This window comes from Dromaius novaehollandiae, chromosome 3 (assembly GCF_036370855.1).
Source record: "Dromaius novaehollandiae isolate bDroNov1 chromosome 3, bDroNov1.hap1, whole genome shotgun sequence".
In the NCBI taxonomy this organism is placed as follows: Eukaryota; Metazoa; Chordata; class Aves; order Casuariiformes; family Dromaiidae; genus Dromaius; species Dromaius novaehollandiae.
The window spans coordinates 69,806,152-69,818,891 of NC_088100.1; the positions used below are offsets into that span (position 1 = coordinate 69,806,152).

General features: G+C 42.6%; 1 protein-coding gene across 2 annotated transcripts in view; it reads left to right on the forward strand.

The window, feature by feature from the left end:
• Positions 1–567: 567 nt before the first annotated feature.
• CNKSR3 (CNKSR family member 3) overlaps positions 568–12,740 on the forward strand; it is a 57,875-nt gene continuing 45,702 nt past the window's right edge. Inside the window, exon 1 of one of the 2 annotated variants that reach the window (XM_064509132.1) lies at positions 568–800. In XM_064509132.1, coding sequence (XP_064365202.1) covers positions 749–800 — 52 coding nt within the window. In that variant the 5' untranslated portion in view covers positions 568–748. The remainder of the gene's footprint in view (positions 801–12,740) is intronic. The other variant, XM_064509131.1, reaches the window with a different exon arrangement.

A 12,740-nucleotide genomic window follows, 5' to 3' on the forward strand; every position in this document is an offset into this window, starting at 1 on the left:
TCAAAATTTGCAGAAGGCAAGGCCAGAGCAATAGTGACACAACCAAGGATAAGGAAGGGTAAAACCGACATGGAGACAGAAACCAGTATTTAACAACTGGCTCATGCTTCTCCCCACTGGCAGAGAAAAATCCCTTATTTTTGTTTTCAGAATTGGGGTTTGGGAGGGTTTTTTTAACAAACGTGTGTTTTTAAACAAGTGCGATCTCTCTCCTGAGAAGTTTTCTTTGCCATTTCCACTCTCCCCTAAAACTGCTCCTCGCTCCCCCGCTCCCGCCTGGGCCATTTTCTCCCTCGAGGCCACCTCGGCTCCCCAGGTCCCCGGCACCTCCGCGGGCCGGCGGCCGCCGCGGGAGGCCACTTCCCGCGGGGACGCCCCAGCCAAACGCCCCGAGGCGGGGGTGGTGGTGGTGGTGGTGGTGGGGGGGGGACAGCTGCTCCTCGCCGCTTCGCGACGCACACGGAGCCCCGCGGCAGGGCCGGGGGCGACGCCGGGGCCGGGCGGCCCCTGGGACACCAGCACCGCCCCCGCGCGGCTTCCGCTGGGCGCGGAAGCGGCCGGGCGGGCGGAGCGGCAGCGCCGGGCCGGGCCCGCCTCCGCCTCCGCGGGGCGCCGGGCGGCAGCACCTGGGGGCGGGGCGGCGGCGGGGCGGGCGCGGAGCGGGGCTACGGGATGGGAGGTTGAGCGGGGCACGTCTGTGCGTGGAGGAGCGCGGGCGGCTGCTGCTGTTCCCCGGCCGGAGCCCGCCATGGAGCCGGTGACCAAGTGGAGCCCGAAGCAAGTGGTGGACTGGACCAAGGGTGAGCGGGGCGCCACCGCGGCGCGGCTCCAAGAGTCCGGGGACGAGCGGCGGCGGCGGGGCGGCCCGCGGGGTCGCGGCTGCGCTCCCCGCCTCGGAGTCGGCGGGAGCGGGGCGGCCGCCAGCGTCCGCGTACCGGCTGGGGACGGGCAGCTCGCAGCGAGGCGTCCTCTCCCTGCCGGCCGCCCCCCTACCTGGCCGCGCACTTGTGCGTGCTTCGGCGTCTGTTTGTTCGTACCCTTATTTTTCGGAAGCGGGGAGGGGGGTCCCGAGCTGGCTTTGCGGCAGCGGGTGGCCCGCTCGGGGTGTCTTCAGGGGCGCCTCTCCCCAGGACTCTCTCCCCTCCTTTTGTGGCCGTGCATGGCTTGTATAGAAATATTGACGGCTCCCCTTCAAGGCAGATAGCGCACGTAAATTGACTCCTCGCTTTTTCGAGCCAAACTCATTGGTCGAAAAAACCCGAATTTTGTAAGTTAAGCAAAAACTTTAAACCAGCTCCGGTAAGCAAGAACTCTTAATCCTGCTTAACAGTGAGGGGATTAAAGCCCTGGACTTCCGCTCTGAAAGTGGAGTCGCCACCCCGGCCTCGTGCGGACGCGCTGCTCTCCCTCGCTCTCTGCTTGTCTGCCAAAACTGCCTATTCCGCGCTGAGGCCTCGGCGTGAGTGAGGGGCGCGAGTCGTCTGCCAGGTCTGCGCCTTGCCCGGCGCTGCGCAGCCCTTTCCCGGGGGACAGAGCACGTGCCGGGCTCTGCCTACCGGTGCCGGTTCTTGCCAGTGCTCCGCATTCACGCTCTGTGTGTGTATGTGGGGGTATCTGCGGAGTTTGGTGCCTTATTTCTTGGTGGAGGCAAATTTGACTTCAGTTTCGTCGAACTGAGTTGGAGGCTCTCGGCCCTCCTCTGAATGCCCATTTGAATATTGGTGTCAGAGCTCCTGTCGTGCAGTAAATCAGTGAAAAGGGAAATAGCTATGAATTAAGTGAGAGACTTACAACTTACTGGATGTTTTGCCGTTGTTTTGTATGATTGTATTTTAGTGTGATCACCTTTTGATACATAAAGTGTTTTCATAGGTTTTAGTGAGTTGAAGCTGATGTGAAATTTTGAACACTTTTGGACGTGAAAGTTTCCTGGATTAGAAGCGGCATTTACTTATAGCAGCCATTACTTCTGTCTCCGGACCATAATGCTGATTAGGCTGCATGCCTGTGGTCAGCGCTTGGCAGTAGTTTGGTTGAAGACTGAGGCAAATTTGGAAAGCAGGCTAATGTTTGCATACAGTGCGAGACGGATACTCCTAGCTCTCCTGAGTGCGAACATGTGTACGAATGCTCTGGTGCCAATGACAGGCCCTCCAAGTTGCCTTTGTGAGAAAGAGGGCTCCATACAAATGTGCAGTGAAGTTATGCGTTAACATATAAATAACTTCCAGGGAAAGATCTTTTTCTTTCGTTTGGTATTGGTTTAAAAAGGAGTGTATTGTTTCAGTGAAACAAGCCTTTTACTTCGGCATGTGGAATATTTATACAATGCTTTTCCCTCATTGTGTTTTTCCTCTTGGGCACTGAAAGTTGGTTACTTTGCCAGGTTAAAGAGTAAACCTGCTAATCATTTTAAAAGGCTTTATTATACTTAAGCATGCTTGGCTTGCTTTCTTGCATAATCTATTTTACTAGCAGGTTCCTTGAGCAGGTAACTCTTTACTTGGACTCTCGATTAGTATTATGCAGAATAATTTGAGGCCTGGCTGTAGTTGGAAGGTGTATCTTCTGACTAATGCTAATATCTGTCCTTTGAAATGCAGAGGAACAAATTAAAGACTGCTGGTGACTTCTGTTGTTGCTGTTGTTCTTCTGTTTCTAAGTAAGAATTTGACCTGTTTGGTGCCCAGCATCACTTCGTGTCATTCCCTGCAAGACAAGTTTGTAATAAAGAAATGAGATGTGGAAAGAAGTTTTCTTCAGGATTGTGCTTTAATCTCTGTGGAATCTGCTGTGTAGTTCAAAAACACTGGATTATATGTTTGACCAAAGACCTATATTCTATGTTTCACCTTATGAATGTTATCTGTAGCTCCCAAAGTCAGCTTTATAAAATAGGTGGTCTACTGGCTGTGTGGTGGGAAGCTTATCCCCTTTGTTTGACTACGCATGCCGTCTAGGAAGGCCATACCATGATTTTCACTGAGCTGGTCAAGCTCTGGGAAAAAGTGTTTTGGCTGGTGATATTCACGGCCTGTACTCAGAGCTGAATGATATCAATAACTAGGGTGGGAGATGCCAGCTGTCAGCGGTGAGATCGGCTTTGCAGATAATGATGCGTGCTCCTCACAGAGATAAAAACATCTTCATGTAGAGAGTAGTGCAAGTAAGTGGTCTTGATTTTAGTCCATTTCAATTTTCAGTGTAAAACTGTGGAAGTATTTTTCCAAAAAGTATTTTTCTGTTTCAACTCTCTTTACAACCAAACATCTATAAATTAGTTTTTAATTATTTTTTATAAAAGTAAATTTCCAAAATGAACCAAGTAAAGAAACCCCCTGTCTCCTGCCCCCATTCCATGAAACATATACAGGGGGAAAAAAAAAGCGCCCCAAATTAAGTTCTCTGACAAATGGTAGACAGTTAGCTTATTTTCTTTTGGTAAACTTGGCTTCCATAGGGGTGAAAAAGTGGCTTTTTGAACTTACGTTTTTAGACAGGTCAACTCTTGTCCTGAAAACTTATGTTCTAAGATTTTTGAACTGCTGTTATAGATAGATTCTATTTTAAATTACAGAACTTAACTAGAATTTAAACCAAATTTGGATATTTTAAACTTTTAGTAGTCAGGTTTTAAATAAAAGTGCTTTGTTTATTGTTAGCAGCCCCTAACAGCTGATAGAAAAAGCAGTGGCTTGTATTCTCTTGTTAATTCAGACTAGAATGCTGCTGGATTTTTGTGAACCAGGGTGTTTTTTCTGGCAAAGACTTCTGTATTGACAGTAGCAGATTCTGTAGCTAGTAAAAGGGGTATAGCTAAGTTGAAGCTGCTGATGAAGCATTGTGCTTTTACTCTCTAACAGCATTGAGTTTAGGTGAATCATTTCTCCAGCTTTGTCCAAGGATGTCACAAGATTTAGCTGCAGCATCAATGTTTGAAAATTATCTGATCTTCATGTAGACATTTCCTTGGTTTCTGTCCAGGAATAGCGATGGTTTAGTTGTGAGCTTTTCTTATGGTGTGACACAAATTTGACAGTATTTGGGGGCCACCTTCAGTAGTGAAGAGTGTTTTTTTGTTTGTTTGTTTGTTTTTTTCTTTTGTCAAAGTTGCTGTGTTATTTGACTTGCTGTGCAGTTGCCATGGAGTTGATGCTGGTTTAATGGTATGGGCTGCTCTGTTCTCTTGAAACAGATTGTACTGATGTGAAATACATATCATCATTATTTTTTGAATTGATCCTCTTTTGGGATAGAAACTAAGTTGTGGGTGGTGTTGCACTTGACCTGCAGTCTCGCTAATATGTAGGCTAAGATGTTGATAGTGCTCACTTCTTTCTTGCAGTACTCCTGCTGTGTCCACGAGGCTGAATTCCCCCAGAACCTTTAAAGAAAGAAACCTAGAGTAATTTAGGTTATTGCAGGTTGGGCATATGGCAACAGAAATGGAACCACAGCTGCAGTACTACTGCTGGCATACACTCGATTATGGACTTGAAGTTTCCCTGGCTTTGGCTGTGTTGGGTGCAGAACCCAGCAAGAACCCCTTTAGTTACTTAGAGCTGTGTATGTGGAGAAATCTCAAGCGTAAAAGTGGCATAATTTGATTGGCATAACATGAATTTGGGGACAACCCCCCCCCCCCCCCCCCCCGAAACCTGGCAATCTATTTATATGGAGAAACTTTCCCTGGTCTCAGAAGCTGCTGGCTACTGAAAGCTTTATAGCTAGTCATCCCTGAAAAGATATGAGAGGAGGCAAAGTTGCATGTGGGATAGATTCTTCTCCTGTGTGAAAAAGGTCAGTCGTCTTAGAAAACGTCGCTGGTATCTCCTCTTTGTTTTCTATAGCCTGATGTCTCTCTTCCCCCTGCCCCCAGGCCTAACATATTTATGTGAGTTGTGACTTCAAGCCAATTTTTACATGGTAAAGGCAGTTTGACATGCTTGTGGTTAGATGCTTCCGTTGTTTTGAGTCTCCCTTACAATTTGGCCTTTGTTACTGTAGTTGTAGACTCAGCTAGCTCTGGATCAAGCTGACACTTCAGTATTTTTATTGCCCTCTAGGTTCAGTTGCTCTATTACTTAATAGTTCATGGGTACCATTTGTGCCCCTGTTGCATCACGAAATACTCTGATTTCCATTCTTGATGAATCTTTAGGACAACTATGTTTGTAAGTATGCCTTGGAGAAAGATAGAAATATGTTCATTTATTAATAGTTAGCAATTGGTTGTGAGGGCTGGTGTTCTTTTTTAGTGCTATCGTGCTTGCTCAGTGGGATTTCAACAAGGTCAGTCATGTTAATTGTGTATGCTGGGAGTTGCAAAGCATGGTAGGATTTTAGAAACAATTATGGGTGACACAGCACTAAAATTATTTTTTTAGCCTTCCCCTTTTTTAAGTACTCTCAAGTGAACACTATTGTGTTCAAGTTATTTGGAAAAATGTAACACTAGTAAACCCATGGTTTTTTTCAAGGGAGTATTTTGCTTTCAGTGAAGAAGACTAGGGAGAACTACCATAACTGGGGCTGCAGAAGAATTTCTTTTCTGTGCTTGCATGGTTACTTTAAAATATTTTTAAAGAGCTTTTGTTAAATAGATCAAGAAGTGGCATTGAATGAACCCTCTCTTTCTTCAGATATCAACTGAAACTTTGAACGTAACTGGTCAATAATGTTTTATTAGAAAAAGGTGAAATATTAAATATATCATTTATTTGTGGGTTGAAACTTAAAGTTGCACAACCGGTTTGTGCTACTGCCTTCTTAAAATTATTCATTTGCTATTGCTGAGATCAGTGAATGCATGGAACAAAATAAACCAGTAGAGTTGGCCTCTTTGTTCATGTGTTTGTATCACATTTTCATGGTTTTTTTTTCTGTTTTGCAGTTTCTTGAGCTGCATGCGGGTTCTGTGATTTTCTTTTTTTTTTTTTTTTGGTCTTACAGTGTTCATTGACAGCTCTGTTTACTTTAACATTAAGTGGCTATTCAAACTATTTTAATCAAAGATCAGAAATCTAAAAGTAGAATGCTGTCAGCATAATGTCTTTAAAAGCAACATTTGAAATGCTAAAATCACAATGACTGTTATTGGACAGTTGATTGTAACCTTTATGAAGAAGTGTAGTGAAATTCTGAGAGTGAGTTTTAGGATAAAATAGTGATAAACATAGGTAGTAGTATTAAAGGGCCAGGGTGCTTGCTCAGTATTAACGTAGAGATGAAAGGTGGAATAGTCATTACGAGAAGTTTCTTTCAACTCCTCAGCAGTAGGTGCAGAGATTGACTGATGCATCAGTGGGTGATTTTGTTTTTCTTTTTTCTCCTTCTTTCTTGAACACTTTTCCTTGAGTGACAGCAAGTCTTTAGTGGCCATTGCTTGAGATTTCAGTAGGGAAAGCCTTGTTTTTGATAAAACGCGGTGCACGTCAGATTTTCATAACTCTGTTTATTTTGTACCCATTCCTTATACTTCTGCCTGGCACTCCGTATTAGGAAGATTCTGTTTTTACCACGTAAATCGTTTGGGCCAGGGATCATACCTCTTTTTCTGTGCACTGTCTAGCACACTGCAAGAGGTAATGGAAGACAAAGTACAGGATACTAGATAAAATGCCAGTTTAAATTTGTCCTGTCTTTTATTTTCTTAAGTAAAAGACCTTGACAAATGGCTGTTATCCAACAGATGCTACTGGATAAATTGCAGTTATGAGTGATGCGTGCATGCAGCCTGTCAGTAAGTATTCAAAAGTATGCAGGACTTTCTGGGTTGTGTTCATTTCTTTTGATTTCTTGAATCTAAATTTCTGGATTGCCTGATCTTAGTCATGCTCAAACAGATGAGCTCCTTCCAGGCATGTCAAACTGCATGCAGGCATGTCAAAATGACTAGCAGCAGTTAGGGAGTGCAGAGGTGGTGGCGAGACTGCCCTGCTTCCCGTTTCCATTGTCATCTTAGAACAGGTTTTTCATTTGCAGGTAAGCTTAGCACAGAAGAAATGCTAATGAATAAATCCAAACAGTGCCCCTGTGAATTAAGTGAAAGAACTGATTTCTGTTGTGGGTTTTTCTTTTTTCTTTTTCCATCCTTGTAATGTTACTGCTCTTGATCTGTACTTTGTATATTCCTGACAATGTCATATAGACAGGCATCACCTCACTAGACGTGTAGTGTTTCAAGTCTCTCTTCCCTCCATCCTCCAGTTATCCCAAATATGTAAGCTCTGACAAAAGGAGGAGATAGTTAGGGAGATATTACTGTTTTCAAGGCTTTGAGAGGAGAAAACAAGGGTGGATAGGAGCTAATGGTGCTAAGGCCCCTGTAGCAACCTGTCATGTGTTTACAGTAGTTCTTCGGGCCCTGGCTTGTGCTAACAGGATTCTTCACAAATTTTAGTATATTTGTCCACAGGGCTGCAGTGAGAGATAGGAAATTCATATGAAATGTCTGACTGAAATTCTCCATGTGATGCTGGGAGGTTATATAATCCTTTTGTCACTTGGGCTCTGATTTCTAGAGTGAGATGACGTCCAAGTCCAAGGCTATTGTTCAGATCCCTGGGCTGTGCTTCGCTTTGCGCAAGGAAGTTGCCTGCAGATTTCCACATGCCTGCCATCTTTTCAGTGTATAAGCAATAACATTTGACAGCTTGGAGGATCTGCAAGAGATGCATGGAATCAGCCTGACCTTTTTTACTAGTGTTAACCATTCATCACCTATTAAACTAGATGTTTATGATATTATGAAATGTAGCTAATTCTCATCAAATGTTGCACATGCTGGACGAAACGAGGCATATGTGTTTGATTTGGTGAGAGTTAAATTGCTGACCTTTGTAACCTTGGTCTAAAGCTATGCATTTGGTATCTGGCTGAGTTGTATTATAATATTGAATTAGTGCTGACGTCATGTAATTTCGCGTAAATGCTTCTCTGGTATCCTTTTACATGAAGAAAATTCTTTTCTCTGTCACTGTAATGACAATCTCTATTTTTTGGGGTCTGTTTCTTATGCTGGTAGTTAGGTGTAGGTAAACTAAATGTCTGCTGTGCTGTTGCAATCAAAGCTCTGTGGTATAAATGTGATCTTATCTTGCCCCTTGATCAAAGGGAAGAACTCCATTTAAAATGAAATTGGTGCTCCTCAAGGGCTAAGGCTTCTGCTAAAGCAAGCGTTGATAAACGCTTCTAGGCTAATATGATCCTGATGTCTTTCTTGGGTGTGCAAAATGAATATCGCTTGGGCTGCCATCCTTTGATTGTTAATAATATCTTTCCTTATCATGTCTTGTATTACTGGAATGAAGCTTGCTGGGTGAATGCTTTATGGAAAGCGCTGTAATATGCCTTTTTTGTCATTAAATAAAAGATATCTTGTCTAATACAGATGCGTTCCCAGCCAGAACAGAACGGCAGGGCTCAAGATATCACCTCCTTTGGGTATATTAGGAGTTTAGTGGGCCAATGAGGCAGACTGGTTAAGGGCTTCTCATGGGCTTCTTCCTATCTTTGGTGGCTGATAAAAGACACTAATGTAATAAAAGAGGATTTCTGCTGTCTACTGTAATATTACTGCTATTGCCAGGGTTACAGTTGCAAAGAGTCTTTTGTTCTGAGCTGCAGGTATTGGCAATACTGTTTTTTCCTCCTTAAACTAGTGTGGTGAAAAAGCTGTGTCCTTCTTGCTGTGATGGCCAAAAGGGAATCCTTTGCTTCCAGTGGGGCTTGTAAATAAAAGAATGAAAAATTTCCAGCCTTTTTCAGTGGGGTAGCAATATCTGAGCAGGTACCTTAGCACTGTAATGCTGAAAAGAGAGGTGCTTTGCTGTGGGGGTGGGCAGGGGGAAGGGAACAATAAAGGTTGGAGGTTTTTTGTTTTATTTTTTTTTCTTTTGTCTATGTAGGACTTTCCCTGAGGAAGGAGGGCTATAAGAACAAGTTTAGACATGCCTAAGAATGTGGACTGAAAAACATGTGCAGTGGCCAGGGGATGGATCTGTGCCCAGAGAGTTCTGTAGGGAAAAGTGGGAACCTAGTGAAACCAGTACCTACTCTGAAGTGAGGTTATTAATGTATTTTCTTCTCCCTGAATAGTTCTAGTGCTGATGTGTATCCACTGCTTCACTCACCCATCCTTTACAAGGTGCAGAATTCCTGTTGTTTGCATTCTCTGGTAGTTTCACCAAGCAGAATTCTAAGAGAATTATGACAAAACATGAAACTTAGTAATGGTTGGCATTCCTAAAGCAAGCTGTAATGGAAACTTTGGTTGAAAGAGGCGGCAAAAAATAAATATGCCATAAATTCTGTGTCCTCATGCCTTTTTTCTTTCAGATTTGTAATATTCTGTATAGTATTTGGACTTCAATTGGACTGACCAGATGATGCAACAGTATACTTCTCATGAAATATGATATCTGGATAAACATAAAAGCTTCATAGTTGCTTTCTTTTATTTAAAAACAATCCTTCATCTTTTATCTAATTATATGTGCTTTCCATTGTTTTGGACAATAATACTAGGTAAATAAATCTGTATGTGATCAAACCAAGAACTTGAAAATCAAACATGACCATAGCCTTTCTATTTCTTCCTGGTTTTGGTTGTATCTCACAGTAGTACCTGTTTGTCATCATTGCATAAAGAAAGGTTTAGAAAAAAGGAACATGGTTTTCCCTCAGTTATGGTTAGGATTTGACAGGAATCTTGGAGGAACATGTAATTTTGGCATTTGACTGTGAATGAGGCTTATTGCTTATTCAAGAGGGTAGATGTGGATTTGTTGGTGCAGCAGTGCCAAAGTTGGAGTTTGGCATGAAAATGGACTGATGTGAATTGTGCTCTTCCATAGCAGATACTCATTGCCCATGGGGGGCTCTCAGTGGGGAGTCTGTTCTTATGGTTGCTCTTATGATAGTTTCATGCTTCTTAAATCTGCTGCTTACTACTTTCTCACAGATTGTGTACCAGACTGATGCCAGCTGGTAGGATTCTGGCAGGTTGCAGTACTCAGGTATATTTGCAGTAGTTCAGTAATGCAGTATTCAGGTGTTTTTGAAAGTGTTGAGAGAAGATGACTGGAATAGGTCTGTGAGAAACAGTGTCTCTAGGGGCTGATGACATGTTGACTGTGTGCCTCAGGCAGTTCTTATCTTGATTTAACCTTAATGTTTATTTGATCACTGCAGTATCCCTGTCGCTTCACAGTCTGTTTTATTCTTCCAGTACCCTTTTCAGTAGGAAGCTACTGTTATTCCTATTTTATACATAGGGAGTTAAGATTGTGAAGAATTCAGGGTATGTTTGAATTACACAGTGTGGTTCTAACTAACTTGAAGTAGGTTATCTATATAATAGAAATGGCATTAGCATGGTTGTCTTCTTGGCTGTTTTCATCTCCTTATATAGTTACATTGCTTCTAAGCTCTTGAGCAGTTTGAGCTACTTCAGGTGTCCGTATGTGGCACTGCATTGTGGAGCATATGGTGAAGGTAAGTGACTTGCCTCTGGTCACACAGTAGGCAGCATTCAGATCAAGATTAAGATATGATTAATTTAAATGTCTAAGCTCTTGTTCTAGTCAGTGGAGCCTAGAAAATGGTTCAGCTGACCTCACGCTCAGTGTCTGTTTTAAGGTGAGCTGAATCATGCTCCGGGCTCCCCTGAGTACTGAGTAGGTTTCCTCCATCCTGGGAGTTTGAGCATGTTAATCTCCAATTGGGTCCAACCCATGAAGTCTGCAGCAGGGAAGGAAATCATTGCAGGCCACAGTGACCTATGGATCCTTCTTTCTTTCTCCATAGGTCACTTCGGAACTGTTGTGTGGGAAGTGCCACCCAAAATGAAGGCGTGTGTTCCTCTAGAAACGACGTATGTGTTTGCATAGGAAAAATGAGCATGAATGTATTAGGGATTGCTGAAATATTACTAATCAATAGGCATCTGTTGTACAGAAAAGTTGTTGAATGGAATCAAAATGGTCTGATTCGTGTGAGAGCAGTAATTGTATCTTGTTATTCAACATATCTTGAAAAAATTTGTACATTTTAATAGTGATCTCTTAAAATATTGTGTCTGGGAGTAATAACAGATGCATGTGTAATAATAACTGACCTCTGCTGCCCTTTTGCTTTGTCTAATCTACTCCAATGTCTTACCTGGGTGGACTGCGTTGCAAAGGTCTTGTGTAAAAAGATGAGTACCACCACATGGTGTTTCATAAAAAGGCAGTATCTGACAATTGTAATTGAGTCAGGTGTAGCTGATAGTTTTTAGATCTTAGTGGTAAAACATGAGACACATGCTGGCTAGCTTGGATTCTTGTTACAGCAGAACCTTCCTATGTTATAAAGTCAGCCATTATGAGAAGCTAGTTGCAAAATGATGGTTTCCCTTGATGTTGCTGGAACCAAACATTTGGTGAAGTAGCTTGACTTGGATATTTGGGGAAGCTGTTAATATTGTATCTTCTTAGACCACTAACTTTAATCTCAAATTGTCAATTGCCTTGTTTAAAGAGATGCCAACCTGCAAGAATCTTGGATGTATAAAATAGGTATTTAGGCACTGTTGTGGTCCTAGCAGTGCTAGCGACTTGTATGTCAGCTTTTAGCTTAGTAAGATTTGTACTGGCATCTCAAGCAGTTTAACTGCAGAGAGATTCCATCTCCCAGTAGAAGAGTCATGTGCTTGACACGCCTGGAGACTTGTTCAGCTGTCATTCTTAGAAGTACTTGTTTCTCAGATTATGAACTTTTATAAATGCTTACAGGTTTTGCTCAAATTAATATAGCTTGGTTGCTGCAGAATGCTGAATGCACTGTGTGGTTTCTAACCCATCAGTAATTGAGCATAATGCACATAACTTTATTGGCCAGTATCATCCTCAATTTTTCAAGGATTAAGCATGTGTTGAAATGATACTTGAAAATTCAGCTAATTATCTCTTGCAGCTCTACCAAAATGTATTTTGCTCTGTAATATTTCCCACTGTCATTGGGTATTGTCAAAAATCTGTTAATTTCTGAAGCCTCTAGTTTTTTATTAAGATTTAACTATTTGTGTTCTGCTTACAGGTCCTCCTAATCCCTCTAGTAGCTTTGTTAGCCATATGTGAGGGTACTGCCTACAAATGCTTTTGGCATCTAGCACAACCGATCTTTGTAGGTTGCTTCATTGGAATCATGCCGTCACTGGAACCTTATATTAGACTATATATATGTGTTGGTGTATGTAGGTGTATATATATATGTAACTGGGAAAGTTATATTCTGTAACTTTAAAAAAAAACAGATTTTCTGAAGCACTTTGAGCAAGAAGCAAGTTGTTATCAGTCAAATTGACCAGCTTTCCTATAAATATCTGATGCTTTGCTGTACCTTAAAAGTATCAAAAAGTCTTGTTTGAAATGCTTGAAGTTTCAGCAAAGGGTCAGAAATATCTTGTCACCACCCTGCTAATTGGGTGGAATATCTGCTCACACTCTTGTCCCTTTATAATCATGAAGATTGCTATTTGAAGATGTAAGATGGAGCAGCTGAGACAGATGCACACTCTCCTTTACTACTGGGAGAGAGGTAGGGCTGTGGATCGGGTTGGTGGTATTTTGGACTTGTGTGAGATGTTGACAGAGCTCTTGGTCAGCTTTGTTGCAGTTGATCTTAGTTCTTACAGGTGTGTCTTACAGGTGGCTTTCTTACAGTTGGGGAGTTGCACTTGAACTCTGGTGAGGTCT